At 39.2% G+C, this 25,713-nt stretch overlaps 2 protein-coding genes across 6 annotated transcripts in view; both read left to right on the top strand.

The window, feature by feature from the left end:
• The window catches only part of MARK1 (microtubule affinity regulating kinase 1), a 59,003-nt gene extending 40,585 nt beyond the window's left edge, over positions 1-18,418 (top strand). For 2 of the 5 annotated variants that reach the window (XM_071425697.1, XM_071425734.1), the window contains 9 exons: positions 2,254-2,353; positions 2,974-3,086; positions 4,269-4,422; positions 5,483-5,676; positions 8,289-8,389; positions 10,523-10,681; positions 11,463-11,717; positions 14,198-14,242; positions 16,317-18,418. In XM_071425697.1, coding sequence (XP_071281798.1) covers positions 2,254-2,353; positions 2,974-3,086; positions 4,269-4,422; positions 5,483-5,676; positions 8,289-8,389; positions 10,523-10,681; positions 11,463-11,717; positions 14,198-14,242; positions 16,317-16,671 — 1,476 coding nt within the window. In that variant the 3' untranslated portion in view covers positions 16,672-18,418. The remainder of the gene's footprint in view (positions 1-2,253; positions 2,354-2,973; positions 3,087-4,268; positions 4,423-5,482; positions 5,677-8,288; positions 8,390-10,522; positions 10,682-11,462; positions 11,718-14,197; positions 14,243-16,316) is intronic. The other 3 variants (XM_071425706.1, XM_071425715.1, XM_071425724.1) reach the window with 3 other exon arrangements.
• Positions 18,419-20,610: 2,192 nt separating this feature from the next.
• On the top strand, positions 20,611-25,281 carry CUNH1orf115 (chromosome unknown C1orf115 homolog). Its single transcript, XM_071425749.1, has 2 exons — positions 20,611-21,503; positions 23,833-25,281. Exons 1-2 carry the CDS (start codon positions 21,216-21,218, stop codon positions 23,950-23,952), a joined length of 408 nt encoding a protein of 135 aa, XP_071281850.1. The 5' UTR covers positions 20,611-21,215; the 3' UTR covers positions 23,953-25,281.
• Positions 25,282-25,713: the final 432 nt, after the last annotated feature.

Below are 25,713 nucleotides of genomic sequence, written 5' to 3'. Positions count from 1 at the left end.
ACAAGTGGAAAAATAATGTCATCTTAGATGAGGGGGGATTTTTTTCGTGCTTTGCCTTCTGATTATTTGCTCAGTCCCAGCCGTACAGCTTCTCAATTCCCATGCATGTTTTTGGGAGACCATCCAAAAGGATGTTTGTCAGTGATATCAGCATCAAACCTGAGATCCACAGAGGACCAGCACCATATGGGTTAGGTTTAGCACTTGTCCTCTGGTAAGGACCAGGCAAATCTTTATTAAAATGCTTCCTCTCAACTTTTTCATGGTTGCAGCTGAGAAGAAACATTTTTGAAACAAGAGAATGTTGTTATAAACCAGTAAATCTTCCCAGGAAGTGATGGGAAAAATGTACTGTCAGAAAATACTTCTGTCAGATTTTCAACCAATTCCTCTTTCCCTCTGCCCCAGTCATTAATTCTTTTGCATAGTGTTGCTCTGAAATTTCTCCAGAGTAGATTTATGCTAACAGAGTGTAATAAAGCAAAATAATTTTGACACAGACAGGACTTGAGCCTGACCAGATTTTTATTAGGTAGTTTTCCCAAAAATTGAGAGAAAACTTATCAATAATATCTAATTGGTTGAAATTTAGTTTGGATTGATGTTTAAGAAGTACAGTTTGAGTCAGATTTCTAAATACCCTCACCAAGGCTGCTGCTCTTTAATCAGCTGACTGAAAGCCCAGCAGAACTTACACAAATGTAGTATTGATCCTGGAATTGGATTGTTTGTGTTGCTTCAAAATGCTTAATTGTAAGAGCCTGTTGAAGAGTTGTACAATAACTCAATGTGCCTCTGAGATCATGTATTTAAAAGGCAGAAGCCAGCAGAAATGTAGATGGAAACAGAGAGCAGATTACATTGAACTCCAGATCCACCTACTGAGGAGACATGAAAAACTGTTAGTGGGAATTTCCAGGCTTGCTGGTTAATTCAAGAAGGATAAAGGAAAGGGAGGTAGAATTTGAGCAGTGGTTTCTGTCATCCACTTCATCGTGCTTAAACTTCAGATTTACTTAACAGTATCTTTACAAAATTATGATTGCAGAGAGTGCATAGTATGCTTTGGGGAGTATCTTCTGTTCCTGCAAGGCTACAAATACATAACCCAAGTCTGTTGTCAAGTAGACTTATGTTCTGTATGTCAGAAATACAGTATAGCAGTATGTGTTCACCATCCCTCCCTCTTTATCCCCTCAACAGCAAAAAAATCAGTTCCATGATAGAAAAAATCTTTAAGTGTTATTGTCAGCAAAATGTTAATTGGCACAAAGTTCTGTATTGTTCTTGTAAGGGTACAGCTGTTGGGGTCTGTAATTTGACAGCAGCACTACTTACAAGGAATTAGGTTATATCAATGGAAAATTGAGTCTTCGGCTCTTTGTGAGAAATAACTTAATTTAGTGTTTGCGAGGCAGATTTGGAGCCTGTGGGGAACTTGACTTGCTGGCATTTGTTTTGTTCTTGTATCCATGTAGTGAGCAGTATTAGCATCTGCCCCTGAAGAGACACGCGTGCCTGTTGCTGTAGGAGGAAAAATTACTTCGGCTGTTTGAAGATGAATATGCTCTTAAAGGAAAAATTGTGATGGTTAGGGATTCCGGACAATCAATCTTGAAGGCCTTCAGAAAGATCCAGGCCACAACAGAAGGAAATTTTCCAAAGAAGGCAGGAGAAATTTTTGAAGTAAATAACTGCATGTTATAGAGTTAAGAGGCATTTGTCCCTCCAGTCAAACTTGGAAACATATTTAGGTCAAGTGCCGTGAGCAGATCCATAGGAAAAAATGACCAGTTGGCATCATGATCTTGAAACTAATGACTGTAGGAAGCATCAGCACTTTTCTGAATTATACCTTAGTTTCTAAACACTTCCTTTGTTATTATTCAAAGGAGCTCTTTATCATGATAGAGCTGGTATTGCATTAGCATCTTAGAATGTTAACCAAGAAGAGCACATGGAAGCGAAGAAACAAAATGAAAGATTTTGTTTTTCAGTGTTTTTTCTGGTATTTTAGGCAGGGTGATTGTATAGGGAATGGTAAATAGGAGGAATGAATTTATGGGAGCATAAGGATGTGAAAGATAAAAGAAAAATAAGACATGAGGAGAAAAAGTATGAGGGAAAGAGCAGCATTCAGATTATTATGAACTTTGCTTTTCCTATGAAATTGCTTTTCATCAGACAAGCTAGCACAAGTGTAATGGGGTATGGTAAAGAGCATGTTGGCCTAAAGCTCTCTTATTTTCTTAGCAAATCATGAAGGATCGGTGGATGAATGTTGGCCATGAAGAAGAAGAACTAAAACCATATACTGAGCCTGAACCAGATTTCAATGACACCAAAAGAATAGGTAAGACTTTCAGAAGGATGTTACATCTGGTGCACACAGGCAGTTTTATCTTGGAAGGCAAACTAAGCTCTTACGAATTTCACCTACAATCCCATCATACAGGTAAAATGCATTCTTTTTGTTTAAATGAGAAATTCCATTACAATGGCCTCCTTAGAACTACTTTTGTGACTTCACTGAGCTGACATCAATCTTGAAATTTAGTTTGAAGCACAGCAAAAGACAAATAAGACTACAGAATTTAACAGACAGGAAGAGGCAGATTTTCTTATGAAGGCAACACTTCTTGCCCCCTGTGGTTAGACAAAGTTACTGTTTTGGCCCAGTAGCTATTCACAGTTTCTATTTGCCAGTGCTTTATTTGTTGTTGAATAACATTGAATGTTTTATAAATTAGTTAAGAGTTGTATAATGTAGCTGGGAGTTTTTAAGACAAAAATAACACAAAAGAGAGGAGTTAGTAGCATGTTCTATTTTTGCACAGCAAGAAAACCTCACTGGGTTGATTTGAATCTTAGTTACTTGTAAATTATAAGGCTGTTTTTCTATTTTCACTGTGCTTAAGTTGTCAGTAAACCCAAACTCATTCTGCTGATATATCTGGCTCTTTTTACTTTTAGACATTATGGTCACAATGGGCTTTTCAAGAGAAGAAATCCATGAATCTTTAGTAAACCAAAAGTACGATGAAGTCATGGCCACTTACCTGCTTCTAGGTAGAAAACCACCTGAAGTAAGTGCTGTTTACATTTTCTGGTTTGGCCTTTATATGTTGCTGGGTTGAATGCTGGTGTTTTTTTTCATATCCTCTTGGATATCTTGCTAGTTCCCATATGAAGAAATAAATTAAATCCTCCAGTATGTTCATGTTTGCTTGTAAATGTGTTGAATTGCTTTTTTAAAAAGCTGGCTGTTAATCTGAAGTGTCATGGCTTTAAGTGCTGAATTTTCTTCTTGTCATGTGTGTTTTCAGTTAAAATATGAAATAGTTAATAACAATTATTTTTCTGGCTACTCAGATGTGACATCCTTATTTCTCAGAAATGTGCTCATCCTTTTTCATTCATATACTGTTTTATAGTATATTGAATTATTCAGTAAGTTATTGCATTGTAGTAATTAATAGATTTGTGGCAGAAAATCTTGTGATTGTTTTTGGAACTAGAAGGATCCATACATCTTGTAGACCACATGGATTTTTCAAGAAATCAAAGATCAATTCTTTCTTTTTGAAGGAATTTTTTTCCCTGCTGCTTCATTGGCCTTCCTTCAATTCCAAGAAAGTGTAGATCTGATATGTGCATCCTTGAGTGCATTTTCTCACATTTCTGAGCCAGAATTCCCTTCTGATGGCAGAGCATGGAGGGAATTGGTCTAAAATCATTTTGGCTCAAATTGCTTGGAAGAGGGTATTTGTCTTCTCCTCTGCATTTACATAGAACTTAGTCTTCTTAAAGATGAACAACTCAGTGGCTGAGATACAGACCTTATAAAGATGTTTTGAAAGCCATAAAGGATCTTTTAGTCAGTACTTGCTTTTTTAGTCCTCCTGACTCAGTCCAGTGCATTTTAAAATTGTTCTGGAGCTATGAATGCTCTTAGGATTAAAAATAAAATTTAAAAAGTCAGGGAAAACCACTCTGTGGCTTTGGTTTTAAAATAGCACCATTTTTGTTTCTGTCATGATCCTTCTAATTTTGTTTTGAGCATTCATTAACTGTGCAGCTTTAGCTATGTGTTTTTAAAGCACATTAAACAGAGATGAAGTGATAAAATTAATCTTAAAGAATATTCAACTCTGGATACAATGTTAATTTTTTTTAAAGTGCCTTTGGCACTTTTTGCTTTATAATGCTATAGAAGTACCAGTAGAGTTGAATTTTGTTTATGCTTTGAAAACCTGTTTTCCTTGTAGTTTGAAGCAGGCGATTCCTTGTCCAGCAGCAGCTTGGGTCAAAGGTCTCGCCCCAGCAGTGACCTCAACAACAGCTCGGTGCAGTCCCCTGCTCACCTGAAGGTCCAGCGGAGCATCTCCACCAACCAGAAACAGCGTCGGTTCAGCGACCACGGTGGGGATGACATTCCAACAAGTGAAGTTACAGACACAGCTTAGTGGGAATGGGCAGGGTTTTGTAAGCCTAGCAAGGCCCCCATTCTGTACATTTGTTGTGTACCTGATCGTGATGTGTGTCTGTATGAAGGTTTCTGCGGTAAATCTGGATCCGTGCACCTCATAGATTTATTTCTTTGGACTTGTTACTTGGTTGACTCACTAAATGAGACACTGAGGGTGTTTTGTGTTTAGGAACTAATGGCAGTTATTGCTCTGGATAACCCCAAGGGCAGCAAACCAATTATTTTATCATTACATTTGGCTATGGGGCCAAATTGTTTGCATCCAAGAGACAGCAAATTTATTAAGTATTCAGGAAACATTTTCAGGTGAAAATTATCTATCAAAAAAGAATACATATTTAAAACATTAAATGAAAGGGTTTTTTTTCCTCAGCTGTCAAATTGCTATAAATATTTCTAAAATGTTTTGCCCTTTTCTCTGCCTAATTTACATTACTGTTTTCTGCATTTTCTTAGCTGATATGATTTTATTTCAAAGGAATGTAAAAGTCTGCTGATGGAGGAGTTTTCCCAAAACATTTTAAAGAATGATGAGGGGAAAATAATTGTGATATTTTTCAAGTAAAAACATGCTTGTAAACAAAGTAGGCCTAGGGTTTTCAGGGGAAAATAATATTTCATAGTATTTAGAGGAAAAGATATACAGAAAAAAGTACTAAGAAAAATTTGAAAAATATATTTTAATTCCTTTTTTCATAGTACTGTACAAAATGCATGGATTTAAAATGAGAATTAAAATGCTCTTCTAGGTTTTACATATTGATGTGAAATGGGAAGTAATTCTGAACTGCAAATTGGAAGTGAAGAGAGAGTAGGGAAAAAGAGCACAGGCTGTCACAGCTCGATTTAGTAGGTTGATCTGTGTGCTGAGTTTGCCGTCAGAGTTGTTCAAATGCTTTTTTTGGACTCGGGGAATTATATTTAGGCTACTTTGGCCAAGAAAAATGCAGTGATTATTTTTAGGTATTTATTAATTCTATTTTTATTTGGCAGTTGGCCCCTCAATTCCTCCTGCTGTGTCATACACAAAAAGGTCTCAGGCAAACAGTGTGGAAAGTGAGCAGAAAGAGGACTGGGACAAGGATGTCTCACGCAAACTCGGCAGCACTACAGTAGGATCCAAAGGAGAGATGGCTGCAAGTCCACTTGTGGGTCCAGAAAGAAAGAAGTCAAGTGCAGTTACCAGTGTGAGTTGGGTGTGCTTTTGGCTTGTTATATTTATTTTTCCCTATTTAAACAAAATGTGCAGCACAAGATTACTATAGACATAATGGGTCCTGAATAAGCCACTAAGTCTATTTCTGGTAACTTTTACTGGCAGACAGAAATAGGCTACAGTAGATGTCTTTTAAAATAAACCTTTCCCTTCCCCCTCAACTTTACTTTTTCTAACACTAACATAACAGTAAACATGAGAATGTCTGCACTTGGAAAAACTTCAGTTTCTGTCAAGAAAAATACTGGACATTTAAGGAAAGAACATAAGAATGGAGCCAATATGGGATGCTCTTTTTCTGATTTCTAATGCTTGTCTATCTACAAAGGAAGTCAAGGGACTTCTGATTCAGGGATTTCATCTGATTAATCCTACATCATATCTCTCTTGAACTTTCTCTGTAAATTTGGTTGTTGGGTTCTCTGAAACCACTTAATTTTGGACTTCAGAAATGGAGTGAAATGAGTTGGAACAACCCACTTGTTCCCTGGTGTGTGTGCCTGCTAATATGATTTACAACCTGGCTGTTGTATTAAGGAACTGAACTAGCAAATGAATAATTTCTTAATGCTTCTGTTACAATATTCACAGTTCTGTAAACTGCTATCATATTACTGCCTCAAACACCTTTGTTCCAAATTGGAGAGTCTCTCTCTTCTACTGTGAAAGCATCTACTTTGCCTTTTGGTAATTCATGTGCAGTAGGATTGATGTTTAGGGTTCACAGTGAAAAAATTTAAACACTGCATGATGTTTAAACAGCTACTTAGGAGCAGGAGTTCATGTGAGGAGAAAAAAATAGGCATGAATCATGATTTAAGATTCAAGTATACTTTGTGCTATTAAGAGACATGGTCTATTAAATACAAAAACTCTTGCCATCTGTTAGTACACTTGACTGGCAGCAGGAATTCTCATTGTCCTTTGGGATTCAGTATGCTTCCATCTTGAATATTCTGGAAAGATGATGTGCATTTCTATTAGGATTTTCTGAAAGCAAAATAAATGCTGAAGTTCATTTAACTCCTAATGTTCTGCAGGCTGTCTCTGCTATACATCTGCACATGCTTTAATTTTTTTTTTTTAATTTTAAATAGGGTTGTCTCCCCACCCCCACAAAAATCTTTGAAATTATGGTTGTGTGGATTGCATGCAGGAACTTTGAGTCTTCTAAGATTAGATTTCATATCTGAGCTTTTCCAAAATGTCTTGCCCCAAAGCTGATTAGAGTCACGTGTGGTACAAGCTGATATGTCACAAGCATTTCTCTGCTTTGTGAGAACTAATTAAATGGAGTATCTTTGCTGTGAAGAATGAGAAATTGATTTACTTGCTAATGGCAACTTCAATATTTGTGCATTTTTAGCTCTGTTACTATACTGGGGACTTCGAAAGGCTTTGTGATGGGCATGATTAGGGAATATTGTTGTCTGATACTGCAACAGTAGTTCAAGGTTGAACAGCTTACACGGATAGTGAATATTTTTGTTTAAAACTCAAACATTTAAAGTGAAAAAGCTAATTTAATGTGGATAGTTTAAAAATACTTTTGTGTAACTTTGGGGGTAATGTGATGTTACCTTCAGAAAGGCAGAATTTCTTGAAAACATATTTATGACCATCAGTCATATTTGTGTAACTCAAGGGAGTTGACTTTCAGAAACAGTTATTGCAATTGTCAATCTTCCTTACAATTGGCCTTAGAACAGTTTATTAAGTGATCTTTGTGGGTTCATATTAATGCTGAAAAACTGTAGGTGAGAGAGACCTAAACATAGTAAATCTTGCAGAGTTCATGATGTCCTACAGTACCTGAGTCTAGGGTATTTGAAATTGTTTGCCAGCAGGCATCAGAATGTAATGTTGGCACAGTGCAACTTCTCCCACCCCAAATTCAGTATGTAGTGTATTGAAAAGTGAGAATTGTATGTCATGTACTAAAGCTAAGCCTTCAGTAGCTAACCTGTGCTTGGTAGGGATGGGAGAGTATGTTTGTGCTTATTTTAGGAAGTCTGTCCAAATGGAAATTAGCAACAGAAAGAAATACCATCAGTATTTTTGCAACAAGAAGTGTTTGCCATTTTATTTGCATCATAATTTCTGGGTTGACTGACATAGATTCATAGTATTTCCATTTTCCTCTTGAAAGCTCTTTTGACAGGGGCAACAAACCAGAGTGCTTGTTGGAAAATTATGCTGTGCAGGAAAACCTTTCAGTCAGCTATAGGTGTGTTCTTTAGGATCCCAGTTTATTTGATCCCAGGGACAAATAATACAGGAATACAGTATGTGGGAATTGCATAATAATACTTAGTAAAGTATGTGTCAGCAAAATTAAACTTCCTTGTGCTCTCTCAGTGTGTTCTCAGTGGGGAAGTAATGAGATGGTGAATGAGCTATTGGAAAAAACAGCTGATGATATAAGTGATTTGTGTTGACAGATTGACTTTGTACATTTGAATGCATTAACAATATACATAAGTAGCTGAAACACTGTTTTGATTTGCTTCTTCCAATGCTTAGATTTTTGTCCAATATAGATACAGTAGAAAGTATTTAACTTTACTCTTAATCCTCTTCTAGAATAATGTGTTTTCTGGTAGTGGAATGACAAGGAGGAACACTTACGTTTGTGAACGTTCTTCAGATCGCTATTCTGCAATACAGAATGGGAAGGACAACAGGTATTGTTCAACTTTCCTTGTTTATTATTTTGGGTATAAGAACTGAATCACAATGTGAAATACATAAAGTCCAAGTGTATGTTTTTATCTTCCACTGCTGCTTCTTTGTTTGCAATGAATTTTTAAGTTAAATGTGTCAGTCAGCCTTTGCTTCTTTTTATGGACACATTAATTACTGAGGGTTGTCTTCCAACACAGGAGGAAGTAATTGTGCTAACAACTAATTGCTAGGTGGGCAGTTGTGCTGTGGAGAGCTTCAGATGGATTACTCTGACAGTGTAGCCTGATCCTTTTTAATTTCTGCTCTAACCACTCAAAAAGCTGAAATGGTTAAAATTTATCAATTGCTTTCAATATAAGTTTTTGGCCTAAATAGTATTTTCATAGTGATGGTAACCAGTTTGTGTCTGTTTGTGGGATGACAATGAAGCTCAGTTTAGTATGTTTTGTTGAGTAGTATTGTGTTTAACACTGCCAGTTAGTCTTTTTTAAAAATCTTTTGTTCATCCTTAGTGTTATTTAACCCCTGTACTTGACTGAAAAATAAAATACTGGCTTTAATGGAGTATAAAAAAACCTGGATTTTTAAAATTGAGACTCAAATAACAGCTCTTACTCTGATGCTTTTCAAGCTATTCAAATACAACAGTTACTGTAAAATAAATAAAAAGCTCATAGCATGAAGTAGTGTAACCTAGTAAACTAGTTTTCTTTTGTTTTCCATCATGATGTTTGAATTTTGTAATGATGCATAAAATTTTAGAAATAAGAAGTACAGGGTTGTTCATTTACAGTAAAATTATGAGCTGTGGAACACGTGAAAAATAACTATTTAATTAAACACTTAAAATTAGTTTTCTGCTTTTTAATGTACTTCCTTAAAGCATTTTAATTTCAAATTATTGGATGGGTGCTTTCAAAAGTGTTTTCCCAAACACTTTTGGCTTTTTTGTATATAGTTTCAAGTATTTGAACAAAGGTAGTAAAAATCCTTCTCTGAAAAAAAAAAAAAACAAACAGATAACAGATGTTTCTTAGATAGACCATTATAATATGTATTACAATACTTTTCTGATCTGACAGAGATATTTTTCTTTCAAGAGATTTAATACATAAAATACTGTAAACAGAAGGGACTTTTCCCAAAGTTTTTAATTTTACAGTTGATTTTTTCCTATAGTATTGAAAGATCCTTAATCCTTGTTCTTTTCATGATTGCAGTGAATATTGTGCTCAGTTCTTGGAGCATATTCTGAAAAATTAGGAAGAATTTTCTCTTGAGTTTTATTATTTGCCCTTCCTACAAGAATGGCAAATATGTTGCAGTTGAATTTGGATTTGGTGCAGCTGAATGTCTTGTGTCATCGAATTATTCATCTGAAGTCTTTACTTCTTTGCTACTGATATTTAGCTGTGGGACTCCAGTTGCTAATGCATTATTAATGCAATTTCACTTATGCTTGTAGAGGCAAAGCTGTGTTTTGCCTTAATTCATTTGACTTTAGTTTTAAAAATTAATGGCATAATACTTTCGCCACTACTTTCATCTTTCTTGCCACTTAAGGAAGGAAAAATAAAAGTACTGATAGAAGGAACTGTACATTGAAAGGGTTGACCCAGCCCAGCAGCATCTGGAGGATGCTGTCCAGAGGACGACAAGTTGGTCCTTTAAAAACCAGTCACTTCCAAGTGATAATGTGACAGCAGTTCGAGTTGTTTCATGTTTTAGATGTTTAACTACAAATAAGAGTATTCACAAAAGGAAAATCTGTTTAATCAATCTATTTAAGTCTTTGTGAATTTCTTTTTCAGTATTTTTTAATTACGTCCTGGTATTCATTGCAGTCTTTCTTCATTTCTTTGAATAATGTGTGTGTAAGCTTTAATTGTGGGAGCAAAGAAAAGGCCTAACTTAACATATATGGAGAATTCATTTATGGATTAACATAATTTTTTTAGAATTTTGTATTCTTTACTTTAGCTGACTCAGGCAGCCTGGTCACCTAGTCTTCTGTTTAATTAAGCAGTACTGCTCGTTCTAAAAGAATAAATTAGTTCTTTTCTCTCTTCTTTTTTACGCTAACCTTTCTTTTCCCGTTTATCCATCCCTGCTGCCTTGCTACCATGGAAAAGCCTGACAGAAATGTCTGCAAGCAGCACATCCTCTGCAGGCTCTGCAGTGGCCTCTGTCTCTACACGCCCTCGGCATCAAAAGTCTATGTCTGCCTCTGGTCACCCTATCAAAGTCACACTGCCAACCATCAAAGATGGTACTGAAGCTTACCGACCAAGGTAACAGATTGGTGGGATTTTTTTTTTGCTCTTGTTCAGTTTGTGACAGACATCAAAGTGTTTGTAATCCAGTCAAAACTGCCGCATCGCATTCTGGTTTTAAAAAGGAGCTTGCTCAAGTATTGTGGGTATTAAATGATGATTTAAACCTGATGTTGTGCATGGCGCATGTTTGTATACAGTTAAAGAAATTCTTTGACTGCCTCCCTCCAGAGACTTCTCAGAAAGTTAAGTAGTTAAAAATTTGACTACTTTAGGTGGGATTGTAGAACACAGGCCACCATAAATTGAAATTAAATACTGGAATGTAAACCTTTCTGATTTGTAGGTTGCTAAACTCGTTGTTGTCTAAAAGCACCATGGTATAGTTGTTCTTTCTATTAACTGCCTGAATAGCTTTAGACACTTATTTCTGTCAGGTTATGACTTAAGCAATATCCATGAAGTTTTTTGGGAGTGCATTAAGGGAATTAATGAACACATTTTTCCAGAAGAATGCTGGGGGCACTTTCAGATCTTGCTACATACTTTTTTAACCTTTTTCCTTTTGTCCTATTATCTGTGTATACTTTTTTTAACAGCTCCAATACCTGAGATAGAAATAAGAGATATTTTCATTGTAAAATCAAACCAAGTATGAATCCTAAGAGCAAATCAGTAGCACATTCAGTTGTTTAAAAGAATCAAGAGCGGGGTTTCTTTCCCATCTTTGAGAAACAGTTGTCATGTAGGAGGGCTTTTAGCCTGGTCTTTCTCGTTATTTATGCTTCTGTTTTCCCAGCAGTGCAACTCAGAGAGTGCCTGCTGCCTCCCCATCTGCTCATAGCATTAGCACCACCACTCCAGACCGGACCCGCTTTCCCCGGGGCAGCTCCAGCCGCAGCACTTTCCACGGGGAGCAGCTGCGGGAGCGGCGCAACGCCACCTACAACGGCCCGCCCGCCTCGCCCTCCCACGAGACCGGCGCCTTCGCGCACGCCAGGAGAGGGACGTCCACAGGCATCATCAGCAAGATCACCTCCAAGTTCGTTCGCAGGTTGGTACCTCGAGTTTCAAGAGAAAAAAGAATTACCAAAGCCCAGCCTGTAAGCAGGACTTTAAAAGGAAGTCTAACCATTTCCAGTTTAACTCTGAAGTAAATATAAATTTAGTTAGAATGCTGCTTTGTATGTGTGTTCCTTCCAGAATCTGCCTTGTTTCACTTCTGTGTATCTATTGTAACCATTGTTTGACCAGCTATTCTTCTTTACCTTAAAGGAACAAGAGAATGCTGGTCAAAAGGGGCTTTTACCCCTGTTTCACAGCTGTGATACAATTAAAGTAAAATCAAATTCATTTAAATACTGAAAAGAGTGACTTCAAAATAAGTCATTATTTAATGTTAACAATATTTTACTTTTTTAATTGGATGCAGTTTGTTGCAAGGATGATATTTACAATCACTTTATTGCTGTGCTTAAAAGGAGTAGGTGTTCACAAGTTATTTCAGGTAATTCTAAAATCTGTGAATAAATGAGAAGTTAGAAGCAGGCAGAAATCTGGAGGTGCAGAAATAATAGTATTTCAGTATCATAGAGCCTGTTTTATTATATCAGCAGCTTCTTCAAATGTAAGTTCAGGTTTCTGAAAGAAGAAAACCCACACATCCTGGATCTGCATTCATTCCTGTGATGATGTTATCAGTAATAATCCTGTGAGGAGAGGTGCTGAGAAAGGTTTACAAATACACTGTTCAAGATCAAATGACTGTTGACTTAGCAGTCACAAGAGGTTTCCCAAAAGGGGATGTAGTTTTCATTTTGCCTCTTTCTACCAGTGATTTATCTATGAATTTCACCTGGCGAGCTGATAGTGCATCAGTGTGTGTCTAAGTAATACCTCCTATGAAGACCTAAAAAGAAAAAAAGTGTATGAATTATTTTCTTTTTCCAGAAACCTGAACATACAGGACTGTGATCTTCCATTATTGGTATCTCCAGCACTTACATAGTTGTAAGGAGAGAATTGTTCTCTGATTTTAAACAGCAAAAAAGTATTACGGTAAAGCTAGTCAACTGTTGACAGTGTAGATGTCTAAATAGGAAGAAAGGTATTTTCTGTTGAGTAACTAATCAACTTCAACAGTACAGGCTGCTTTTTTGTGTTATAGCTCCTTGTTTTTTTGCAAGGAATGGTATCTTGACTTTGTTTTTAAGAGTTAGATCAAAGAAATAATGTTTACATTATCTTAAAATATTAAAATTATATTTTAAATGATGTGTTTAGAATTAAGAGATCCTAAATTTATATATTTTAAATTTATTTTTATTATAGAAGATTCTAGTATGTTTTATAATGTTAAAAATATATTTTGTCACGGCCTTGCAGGGTGTCTGTTTGTTTTGTTACTGGTGATGGTAGGGTTTTTTTGTTGGTTTTTTTTTTTTTAATTTTTTATTTTTAATTTGGTGTGTTTAAGACTTAGTGGCTGGGATTACCTGGGTGGAGGTCCAGGGGGTTATTTTTTTGCTGTTCTTTGAGTTGGATCACATAACTTCTGTATTGTTCAGAAAATAATGGTTTAAAACATATTTTTACTAGAAGGTGTCATGAAAGACTTTTTTTACTAACTTTTGACAAGGGTAAATGCCTATTCTGGTAAGTATATAAATAAATGCCTAATGAGAATGCTTAGTGAATAGGGTATTGAAGTATTTTGAATCAATGGTTTATGTCAAATGATACTTCCCTGGTGTTAGTTACTAAAGTATTAGTGTTTTGAAGGTATTACATTAATCAGGTAATTGAAATTAGGAGCTAAGTATTGGTACAGCAGCACTAGGTACATGCCTACGTGGCTTACACAATCTGGGAATTTATTTTAAGTTGCTTCATACTAAAAAAACGTAATATAAAACAGTTCCTTGCAAAGCACATCTCTAATGCAACAAGTTAAAGATACATTTAATCTCAAGTTCTCCGGTAATCTCATTGAATTAGTCAGTGTAACAGCTGATTTGCTTAAAGTTAAGCAGACATTGAAGTAACCTTCCTGAACTGGGCTGCAACCATTTGGTCTCTCAAACTCTTAGGCACCTCTTATTGTTAATTGCTTGAGTGTGCTTAAGCATGGGCTTGTCTCAAAGTGCTTTCAGGGATACAAAAGGCCTGACCCACAAGGGTGCAGAGTGGAGCCCCCCCTGGACCACCTTGACCAACTGCTCCTCGGTGCTTGCTGGAGTTACATGTGGCCATTGCTCTGTCTGCAGTAGGTTCAGAACAACGTGTTAATTTTGACATCGGCTGGGGAAAAAAATTTAAACAATTACATGTCAGAGCCAGAAAACACTAAGGTGTCATAAAGGGAAACTAAAATTACAGCTGTGAAAAAATTCTTTTAAATAGTATTAGGCTTAACATTATTATGCTGATTCTTTTTTTTCGTCAGTAGCTATTTAACATTGTTCTAGGTGTAGGTTTTCTTAACTTTTATTTTTCACCTTTATCATTGAATCTCAACCTTAACTTTGTTTTGAGGGATCCAAGTGAAGGCGAAGCCAGTGGCAGAACTGACACCTCAAGGTGAGGAGTCACTATTAATACTTCGCTCCTAGGTCTTTCAAATCAAGTGATTTCTTAAAGCTTTTTAAATCAGGATGTAAAAGAGAATAGTGCTTAAGTATTCTGTATTTCAAAAATGTTTTCTATTTGGGGGGAGGGGGTCTTGTTGAGGTCCTTTTTATCCCTCATTTCTGCTTTCTTGCGAAGTATTTAATACAAAACTTTATGTAAGCATATTCCTTTGAATAATAAAACCCCCCTGTAGGAGTTAACCAATCCTTTAGGCACTTAAAATCATTATTTGACTTACAAATATTTAATGTGTTTACTTTTGGTTTCAGTGGACAGTGTAAATACTTTGTGTGTCTGTCTATATATGCATCTATTAAATTTCTATTATAGTTACATACTGTGCTCATTACTAAAGTTGCTGCTTGCCATAAGTAAACACCTTATAGTCCCTGAGAAATGAACGTCACTTGCTCTAAGAAATAAAGCAAGTGACATTCAGACAGAAGGGTTGGTGACTGCCAAATATTGAATTTCTGTGGCAACCACTGTACACAAATGTATAGATGCTTTGTTAAAAATAAAACATTCTTCATATGCTCATTTTCCAGTATATCTGCTATTTTGCCATGTTTCTGCTTTTGGTGTGCTTAAGCACAGTACATACCTCTTTATTTTTCTGCTTTCTAATGAACAGGCATTGTGGTTTGCATTCATTCTAAACTGGTCACTTACAGAAAGTATTGATTTAGTTTTCAAAACAGAAAGCCTCTATTAAAAAAAATGAACAGTACATTCTTACCCAGATACACTGTATATAATGCACAATGCATTTATCTAAGTTAGCCCTTTTCAATTCAGAGTCTCTTAGCTGTCAAATTCTTGGTTATGGAAAGGGAAAAGAGACTGAGTGTTCAAATTAAATGTAAAGTTGCTTTCAGCTCTTGCTTTCATTCTCTAGCTTTCTCTGCTTTTTGTCATCCTACAGTGTCTGTTTTGGGCTAAAAAGTCATTTGAGATCTTATCCCTGCTCTATCCCTTAATATCAATGTGGTTCTCTGGGGGTCACACAAAGTTGAATTAAAAATGCTTATTTTGACTCCTCTCTGAATAATGATGACAGTTTATAGACTTGAAATGAGAGCAGCACCTTTCCCCAGTGATGGATGGGGAGGCCTCAGCGTCAGGAGTACCTTGGGGCAAGAGCAGATAACAGCTGACTGTGGAATTACTTTAAAATAATTAGTGCTGGTTCTCAAAATGTTTTCTGCAGTGGAACAAGTAATCTATTTGATAAGGAAGCATCAGACTAAGAGCATTAATTGGAAATTGCTCCCTTGCAATTTTGTCCTTTATCAAATAAAATAGTTTGTCTGTATTTGTAAAATACACATTGCTGTTTCTTACTTGTAAAAGCTCCTGGCCATGTACTCAAATGGTGACCAGCAGACTGTTCTCAACCAAATTACAGTCCAAAATCTGCCTCATCAGTTAAAATAAAACATGTTATTATAAGGTCTTTTGACACAGAGAGAGGTCAAAAATCTAAACAAATACAAAAGGGTTTGGGGGGGGAGGCAGAAAAGAAGGGAGGGAATTAACTAAAGACTTGTGAATTGCAGGGTGGGATTTCTTCCTCTGCTGCTTTTACCGTATGATTTCTGCTTCAGGATTGTGTCCCTCAACTTCAGTTTTGTTGGTGTATGGCATGCTCCAGATCATGAAATCAGCAGAACTTCAGTCATGCTTTTACATAGATTCCACTTTCTTTGGAGCAGTATGGAGTGACGTGTGTCTGCTGCAGTTCCCATTGCATATATTGTCATCAGAACATTGTAGAGCAGGGGTTTCCAAACTTGCTTTGCTGCGTGCCACTACAGTGGCACAGTGCTGTGCTGAGCACACACACGCAGCACGTGGGGCAGGGCTGTTCCAGCAGTGTTCATCCCACTCTCTGAATTAGCTTTCCTGTGACTCGTGGCATCTCAATGGCAGTTTAGAAACCCCTGTTCAAGAACTGTATTTCTCTTCTCTCTCTCAGCTACACTGCTCTGGTTTTGACTTTGCTCTGTGTCACTTGTTCCAGGAGTGTTTCTGGGGAGCCTAAAGACAGAGAGAAGGAGGATAGCAAAGATTCAAAGCCACGCTCCTTGCGCTTCACGTGGAGTATGAAGACCACAAGTTCCATGGACCCGAACGATATGATGAGAGAGATTCGGAAGGTGTTAGATGCCAATAACTGTGATTATGAACAAAAAGAGAGGTTTTTGCTCTTCTGTGTCCACGGTGATGCACGACAAGACAGCCTTGTTCAGTGGGAGATGGAAGTCTGCAAACTGCCACGATTGTCACTCAATGGAGTTCGCTTCAAGAGAATATCTGGGACTTCTATTGCATTTAAGAACATTGCATCCAAGATAGCAAACGAGCTTAAGCTGTAAAGAGAACCTAAATTCTTTGGGATCAGGGAAGATTCATACATGATCTACACTTTGAATGTACTGGTTTCGCCTAATGTGATTGGCCTGTGAAACTCCCCATGTAGAAATTGCCCTTATTGCAATAAGGTTATACATAGTTATTCAGAATTGTAAAGTTAAATCCAGTATGACCTATATTAAATAACTGTAGCTAAAGAAGTTATGTTCACATGTACAGGTAAGTATATAGAGCATTCTGTTCATTTTATGTTCATAGAGTTGTATAATAAAAAGATGACTGCTTAAATTCAGATCTTGTATAGTTGTCTAGATTTCTGCACAGAAATGTATGTTTGATGCTTTGAGTTGGAAAAGTTCTTCCCTATCATTTACATTTTTGGTGGGTTTTATAAGTCTTACCTCTACCATGCATTTTTTAAAAAACTTGTGTCCTGAGTCAAATGCACAAACTAGTTTTCACAACTGTAGCATGACCATTTTTAATTATTTAAAAATAGTTCATGAGTTGAACCAAAAGTCGATGAGTAATTGGCTTTTGTTCTACATGAGACTGTTCCTGCTTATCTTTGGCTCTTACCTTTGTTATTGGATAGTGTTTAGTTGAAGAAAAGAGACAAATAAATATGTTTACAGTGTTGGCACTTACAGTTTAGAAACTTTGTTCTGCCTTTGGCCAGCTTGGAGCTGTGGGAGAACAGAAACCAGGCATAAGTGATTTCTGTCTGCAAATTCCAGTGCTTATTCCCATGGCCCATTAACAAATGTAGCACCAAAATAAAGTACCAGAATAATTTCATTTTAATATCTTGGTGTAAAATATTACTTATTTGCTGCCTTCAGAATAATACAAATTCCATTTTATGGAACTCTCTTAAGATTGGGACTGTTTAATAGCACAAGATAATCTGAAGTGTTGACCAACTGTGTAAGTTAATAATACCACCTCAGGAATTAGCTTGGCTTTTGGAACATGTGCCCCCAAAGAATACATGCAATTCCACATAATATTTTACAGCTAAACATACATTGTTTATAATGATAAATTGTTGATTTATGCTTTTGTGGTTGTACAGTTTGTTCCCATGTAACCTGTTTGTGTTTAATATTTTACCAGATTTCTTGTATTTATTCCACATCATTATGCCTGTAATGTGCAGCTTTGTAATTAGGCACTTGCCTACAGAAAAGAAAAAAAACAGCCCCACATTTTTTTTTCCTTCATAATTAATGATTATAAACTATGTAAAACCACTAGTACTGGTACATTTTAATACTTGTTCTTTTGTACTGAATTAACCATAGAGGTTGGTTGTGCAATGTTATTTAATGTTGTAATTACTGTAATATCAACATATGGGCCCCATCTGCACACTCTTGTGAAGAATAGAAAGTTCATTAAGAAATCGTCACTTTAAAAAATAAAAATTAAAAAAAAAAAAGCTGTGGTAAACTCTGTAACCCTAAGTTAGAAAGCTGTAAGTGTAGTAAATGTGCCATTCTCTAATGGCTTCTTGACCAAGATGGACTTTACATACTGTACTGTGATGTAGCTTTCCTATGTAACAGTTATGTTCGGAAATGGACGTGTATTGTTGCCTTAGAAAAAGGGTGGTGTTTGGAAAGAAAGAACTGTAGCCCCTTTTCTTTTTTTTTTCATCTGATGTTCATTGAACCAAATCTGATGCAAGTCATCTTGATTCACTGGTGCACTCTATTAAAACTTACTTGAACAGTTCTCATACTAAAATACTTGTTGTTTGCCCTTTATAAAAGCACAGTCATTACTGCAGGTAGCAAAACAGTTTCAAGGTGCACAGGCTCCATCTTCAGCATGGTGTGAATTCTGAATTAGCATTGCATAGATTCAGTAGTCCTGCACTGTTCAGAAACTGTTGGTGCTTTAGCATTGCTGAGAAATGGATGTCCAAGAGCTTTTACAGGAATTCACCAAAAATCGACCTGGGGAGGAGGGGGTTGTGTGTCTACTCAATTTACCCATAAATGTCTATAAATGTTCGATTATTCTTAAAAATACACAACTGGAATGTAACCGTGATGCTAATCTAAGGTCACGTGTGAACTTGGTCATGAAACAAAACCCTTTGCCTTTTCAGAAGGTTCAGTGAAAAAAATATAGGTCATGCTGTGAGACGGTAGATTAAGTACTTACGAGAGCTTCCCGCTCTACAGGCGCTGTTTTTCCATTGCTAAATTTGCCCTAGATTGCCACTGGTTTTCTCTGCTCCATGTAACCAGAGATGTAGCAATGTTCCATAAAAGACACTTAGCTTTTCCAGAGGACAGAGCTGACAAATTTTAGTTCAACTTTCCCATGAAACATGGCACTGCCAATTTAATGTTTATATATCAGAGCAGCTTGCAAATGGTGTTCTGTCCAGTGGCTGCCAGCAGTGTGAAATTGCCCTGATTCCTAAATGCTGTGCCCTCTTTTTGCCTTGCTGGAAGATGAGCTGTGACCCACCTCATGCTCTCCATAGCAAATACACCTGGAGCTTCCTCAAGGACACAGTCTGAGTGTAGAAGGTGTAGGTCCACACAAGTGCAGCATTTGGCTTTCCAAATCTGCTGCCCCAGCAGGAGTAAAACAGGAAGATCAAAGAAAGCAGTTCTGAAAAAGGTCTCCTGTTTTATTGGCAAGCAGAGTCTTCTTATTCTGGGATCAGTGAGATGGTGCCTACCCTACCTCAGTGTCTGGTTCTGGGCTCCCTCAACTGCTGCCTTATGCTGGACCTGTTTACTATCAGTTACTCCTTAGGTAAGAGTGGGATAAGCTGTATTTCAGATCCAAATGTTCCCAACTTCCATGTGGGAGGGGACTGGTGTGGCATTTTATCAGCACAGCTTTAACTTTAGAAATACAAAAGAGTTTTTAAATGCCACATCAAACTTCCCAGCTTGAGGCAAGGATACAGATGTCTCAGATCTTCAGGGACCTCATGAGTTCAATTGTAATTTGTTGGCAGCAGTATTTGGGATGGGTAGAGGGTGAGCAGTGAGGTTACTACATGGTTCAGCTAGTCAGGGTTGGGAGGTTTTTTGCATTTCTTGCTTTGAGGTATATCAACATTTCTAAAACTAGTGCATCTCTTTTCACACAGTCCAGTTTAAAAATATTAAAATGTATATAAATCCGTGAAAATACAATAAACAGTCATTCCTGGTCCACTAAATGAATGGCATTGCTGGGAACCAAGTGCCACATGGTAGTGGATGATGCTAAACCTCCATGAACTGTTTAGACATGAGGTTTTAGTATCTGGTGTCATACACCTGAGGGTACCTTGGACCTATTCATCTCAGAACATGTTATGATTCCCCTGCCACCGTGCAAATGGAGACACTAAATCTCAGCTGAAAGATGTATTCTGTGAGGTTTTTGATAGTTGAGTTCTGGAAAGGGAAGCAAGCTTGCAAGGTACAAACCAAGTCTGTGGGGAAAGGTCTGCCTCTCTTGGGAAGATAGGGAAAAATTATCTACCTCAGAGCTTCTCATATATTGGGATAGAGCTCTTCTCCTGTAGTGACAGTCCTGAGACTTAGCTCACACCTTCCACCCTTCAGGGTCACGCCCCCCTGTTCTTTACACAGCTTTCTGGAGCTGGGAAGGTGGTGAATCACCATCCTTGGGGCAGGTAAGACTGTGAAGTGCAGGATTTACTTTCTGAATGTTACACACACATCTTGGGGAGATGCGGGTTCAAGGCTTTGTTTCTTAGATTTTTCTTACTAAAGGGAAAAGGTTTAGTCTGTCCCCTTGTTGCATCTGCCTGTCCAAACCTTCATATGCATAATCTTGATAAATGCACCAACTGGTTTAATAAATTGTATCTATCCTCCCTGTACAATTTTGTGTTTCTTGATGTGCCCTAGCAGAGGAACACAGAGGAACACCGCTTAGGAGAGGCAGCTGTTAACACTGCAGCACCCCAGCCGCGGAGGTGGGGCTATCACAGCCTCCCCCACCATCTGGGCAAAGCTACTGAGAAACTTCATCACTTTCCCCTTGCCCAGGGGGGTATTCGAACGCAGCCCTGGACACAGAAGAGGCTGTTCATCCGTGACTTTAGTAGGAGCACCTATAACTGAGGGATGTCCAAGGAGCTTGGCCTTTTTCTCTGACGAGGAAAGAGCGTTACCTGCCGTGGGCCGGGGCAGTGCGTGCGGTGCCACGGAAGGATCTTCCAAGGGTCTCGCCGGCCCTCTCGGCGCCGAGGCCGAAGCAGCCCGGGCGCGGTGCGGGGCTGTGCCGCCCCGTCAGCGCTTGCCTGTCCCCGCTGAGCTGACGGACTCCAATCCCGGGCTCCCGCAGCAGCTCCCGGCTTCCCGCTCTAGAGCGGCGGAAGGGCCAGGGTCCGCAGCCGCAGCACCGCCAGCCCTCGCCCGTCTGCCCCAGGCCGGGGCGCCTCTTCCCGCGGCCGTCCCGCCCCGGGGAGGGGGCAGCGGCCGCCTCCGGCCACACCTGTGGCGCAGCGGCGGAGGAAGCGCCCGAGGTCGGTGCAGACGGGTCGGAGCCCGAGGGCACCATGACGGTGGGTGCGCGGCTGGGAGCCAAGGTGAGGGGCAGATTCTCCCGCCGCGGGGCCGGCGACGACCAGGTCTCCATCCTGCCCGGCGAGGAGGAGGAGGCGGCGGCGGCGGCCGGGGGCAGTGCGGGGGCCCCGCGGCCGGCGGCGCTGCAGGAGGAGGAGGAGGAGGGCGCCGGGTGCAGGAAGGTGCGCTTCGCCGTCCTGCCTGGCTCCTACGAGCCGCTGCGCCCGGCGCGGGCTCCCGGCAAGCGGCCCTACGGGAAGCGCCTGAAGAAGTACGGAAAGGTGAGGACACAGCGCGCCCTGGACGGCCGGAGCGGGGACCCTCGGCATGGGGACCCCCGGCACGGGGTCTGCTGTACCGACAGTTCCACGGGGCTCTCGGAATGCCCCTTATCCCGCCGGCATTTCAGAGCCAGCGCCCGGCTCCGAGGTGGGGTCAGGGCTTGCTCTGGACCTGCTCGGGAAGGAGCCGGTGCTGCTGGGGGGGGGGAGGCGGACACCGACCGTCGCCTGGATCAAAGAGCACAAAATTTGTCGGTTCGAAGTGAAAATGACACTAAGCTGATCCATGTGACGGTGACGGGTGTTTTGTCTCGCTTGGTTCTGCGTTCCTCGGCGTCATAATTTTAAAACTATTTCTTAAAACTTCCATTTAATTGGCCTGCACTTTTTTCCCTTCTACTGAAGTGCCCGAAAGAAACGGTAAAAAGCCCTGCAGGACATTCTTTGGCCAAGGTGACCCTTAGAAATCACTGCTGTGATTTACCGGGGGGAAAAAAAAAGCAGTTTGTTCTTCATCTGTAACAACAATTTTGGATCAAAATTGTTCTTTTGCTTTCCTGTGTGGGAAATCACAAGTCCTACAGTCTGGTGGTTTGGTTTTCCTCCCACCGGAAGATGGGTGCCTTTGGTTACAAAACTGCCATGGTGGAAGAATTCTATTGTTTTCTCTTGTTCATGTCACTTAAGTACATCTCAGGTATGTCTTGGATGTTCGTAGCAAAAAATAGTTTCTGTGTTATCAGGAGAAACCTGTCTGTTGTCAGGAATCCTTTCCTGCTGCTGAGATTACAGATGTCAGCGTGAGATATGATTTTCTACTGCATTCTATGAAAAACCCCATTATTTTGGTAAAGATATGCTTGCTATGTCTGACATGCAGAAAATGCCATTAAGCCTGTCAAAGTTACTTTTGAAATTCAGTTTACAGATGTCAACATTGTCAGGAACTGCCTCTCAAATCCTACTGTTTAATAAAGAAATTAACAGAATATTTCATTCTTTCATGATGAATTTGATTCTTTGATTTTCCAGCACTGTGTTTTCCAGGTCCCATGCAGTAGGAAGCTGTCTCAAGCCTGTAGGCCTAATCTGTACAGTTTTGTGAGAATGGTTGCAGAAGGTCATGACTTTGCTGGTGGTGCTGTTGCTGTTGGCTTTTAATGGTGTTTAGAGCACAGGCCAGTTCTTGGGCACTGTGTATTCCCTTTTGTGTTGATCAGATAACATTCCCACAGGGAAGGGTTGCCAGTTTGGCTCTGGCATAAAGAACAACTCAACAAAGAACACATGAGGTCTGCGTAAGTGAAGGGCAGGAAGGGGGAAAGAAGACTCCAGCGTGACATAGTGAGGCAGGGGCAGATATAGGAAGGGAAGGCCCTGCATCTCCTCCTCCAGCCTCAGGATCTGCCCCCAGCCACATTTTATTTTGGCATCTTAATTCCTTTTGAGCAAGTTTCCATGGGAGTAAAACCAGCAAAGTTTAACTGTGTAGTTGCATCATGACAGCTGAAGGTTTTTATGTGCCAGAATCTCTGTAATCCAGCTTTAAGAAATCATAAGAATATAATAGATATTGACTGGATTTCACTGATTTAAAAATACTTACTCAAATTTGGTTTTTTCCATGTTGTAAGAGGTCATTTTAATCTAGTCCTACATAACCATAAGGAGTTACTGACAATTAATTCTTATATTTCTCCAAATCTGACTACATTGTATTAATTCCCCAGTTGAGAGCAGCCACATGAGCAAAAACTATCAAAAATGAAATTAAAATTAGATTAAGGTTTTCAGTTAAATAATCCATGGCAAGTTTTATCTCTAGTGCAGTACATAGGTGACTTCCTGAATGTGTACTGATGTGGACCAAAACTTTCTTATTTTGACAAAAAAATAATATTTTGACAAAAAGCAGTGACATTTCCATAAAAGTATTCTCAGTGATTGCTGCCTTAGCTGCTGCTGTTTAGCTCCAGTTTTGGCACATTATGAACTTCTAAGATTGCTAACATAGTTAGAACATGTAATGTGGGAATTATGTACTTCTAGAAACTAGGGTGAATTTAAACTAATTTTATTCTTGAATAGAATCACATGTAAAAGCCCGGCTTCCTGTGGAGGCTGCATCCGTTCAGTTTAACTATACCCTGTGGGTGTGTAGGCCGATGTAAAAATAGGTGGTAAAATGTTTTTCCACTCTCCAGCCCTTGTTAGCTATGGGAGAATTTAATTTTCTGGGGCTGTGACATTGGCTGTTGGAATGATTTTATGTGAAGGTATTTTCTTTCACCTTGTCCTTTTTTTATCCCGTTTTCTCATCTCTCCCCAGAATGTCGGGAAGGTTCTGCAGAAGGGTTGTCACTACTTGGTGGTTGGCCTGCAAGGATTAGCAGCAGCCTATTCTGCTCCCTTTGGAGTGTCAGCACATGTGGCATCCTTCGTCCGCTAGCGCAGCTCCCTGTGCCCCATGGGAGAGGACACAAGGCCATTGCTGCCTTCTCAGGATTAAATTTGAGACTTGGATCTGAAAAACCTCTTGGACCAACAGCCCTGAGCCCCTGCACCAGGCCCTTTCCAAGACTGAGTGCTCTTCTCTGAAAAAAATTCTGGTGCTTTGTAAAATCAGATCAAGTCAAAGAAGTATAAGGATGAGAAAATAATCTTTGAATAATTGAACTGAAGTTTGTTTTCAGGCTTGAGTTGGTTTTCCAGAGCTTCTTGCTGTGTGGAAGGGAGCCAAGGATGGATGGAAAAGCAAGTAGATGAGGGAGAGAGAAATGAAGGACAACAGACGGCAGAGCTGCTGGAGAGGTGGAGATGAGTTTGATAGTGAGAGAAATTGTCAGAGCAGTGGAGGAAACAGATAACAGAGGATTAGGAAAAGATAGTCTTTGGTTTTCTGAGATTCTGAGTTTGTTGTGTTTTTTTACCTGAGAGGGTTAAGATTATGAGTGTACTTAAAAATATACTTGGACATAAATGGAATGTGGCCTGAGACACGGAGGACTTTGCTGCATCATGGTTGTTCATTTCAAACCCTGGACATAACAAGCCTTTAAATAATCATAAGATGTAAAAATACAGAAAGAAAACAAGGTGTGTATTTGTGATTTTGGGGTATTAAAGGCTCACTGTGATTAACATTTTAAACTTTTCCTCTGCTACTATGAAATCTGCATGTATTTTTTTACTGGGAATGGAGTTTATATGTGATATACTTGATTCTGGAAGCTGGGGCATTTTACACCTAATTCTGTGGTGTTCACCAGGGTAAAAACAAATGTTTGCCAGCTGCATCTGAGAAAAAAAATATACATACAGCATTTGGTATAAGAATGTACAGGTGTGATGTATGAGAATGGGGCCAAATAACCTGCCAGCTCCATCATCATTTCTGCACCTCGAAGCTGTGAGCAGAGGATGTCAATACCAGATAGCTCAGCTCAGTGCTGCAGGTGCAGAAGCTTCCATGTCACACCTCCAGGGACATAAACCATATATTGATGACACAGGAACTAGGTGGTTTATGGGCCTTAAAAATTTTGTGGGGTTTTTTTGTTTGTTTGTGTCAGTCTTTTGTGGTAGTCGTAACTGACTTCCCTGGTAGCACTTTCTCTGTGTATTATAAATCTTTCTAGTTTTGATGGTGTTTTTGTAATCAAGGAGTTGACTTAACTGGAAAAAAATGCTGTTCACTTGCTTTCTTTGCCTTTTCAGAACAAAGGAGTTTGTATGTCTTGGCAAACCACACTGTATTTCTTTTAAATGTAGCAAATGAATCCGATGGGGGGGGGGGGAGGGGGCGGGGTGTTATGCTCTTTTCTAACTGGACTGTAAATAAAAGCCGTGAGATCCATGTCTGTTTTTACCTACACACCTAAGTAAGCGCACAAAGGAGGAGTTTCTCAGCAGCAACCCAGCCAGCAAGGGGAAGCTGCAGTGTAAACTTCCCCATGTTGCTTTGCCTGTGGCCTCAGGACATGATTGTAGCCCAGACCATGTGGAAATGCTCAGGAACAGCAAGATGTGGAGATGAGGCTGCAGAGGATCTAAGGCTGCAGAAGCTGGGGTAGGAACCGCCACAAAGGGATTTTGCTCATTGATTTCATACCTTCAGTTGTTTCTCTTGAGCTTTTTTGTGGGGACAGACTGTAGTAATCACATAACCTCTGAACAGAGAGACATAGCTGTGCCAGGATTTTCCTGGGAA

Source organism: Agelaius tricolor, unplaced genomic scaffold, assembly GCF_023055355.1.
Source record: "Agelaius tricolor isolate 1412-34295 unplaced genomic scaffold, bAgeTri1.0.p SCAF_1, whole genome shotgun sequence".
Lineage (NCBI taxonomy): Eukaryota > Metazoa > Chordata > Aves > Passeriformes > Icteridae > Agelaius > Agelaius tricolor.
This window is presented reverse-complemented; position numbering and strand designations above follow the sequence as displayed.

Excerpts from the sequence above, each read along its gene's own strand:
- CUNH1orf115 (XM_071425749.1), top strand. The coding sequence starts at position 21,216 with ATGACGGTGGGTGCGCGGCTGGGAGCCAAGGTGAGGGGCAGATTCTCC. Across the intron at positions 21,504-23,832 it reads GCCTGAAGAAGTACGGAAAG|AATGTCGGGAAGGTTCTGCA; the intron begins GTGAGGACACAG and ends ATCTCTCCCCAG.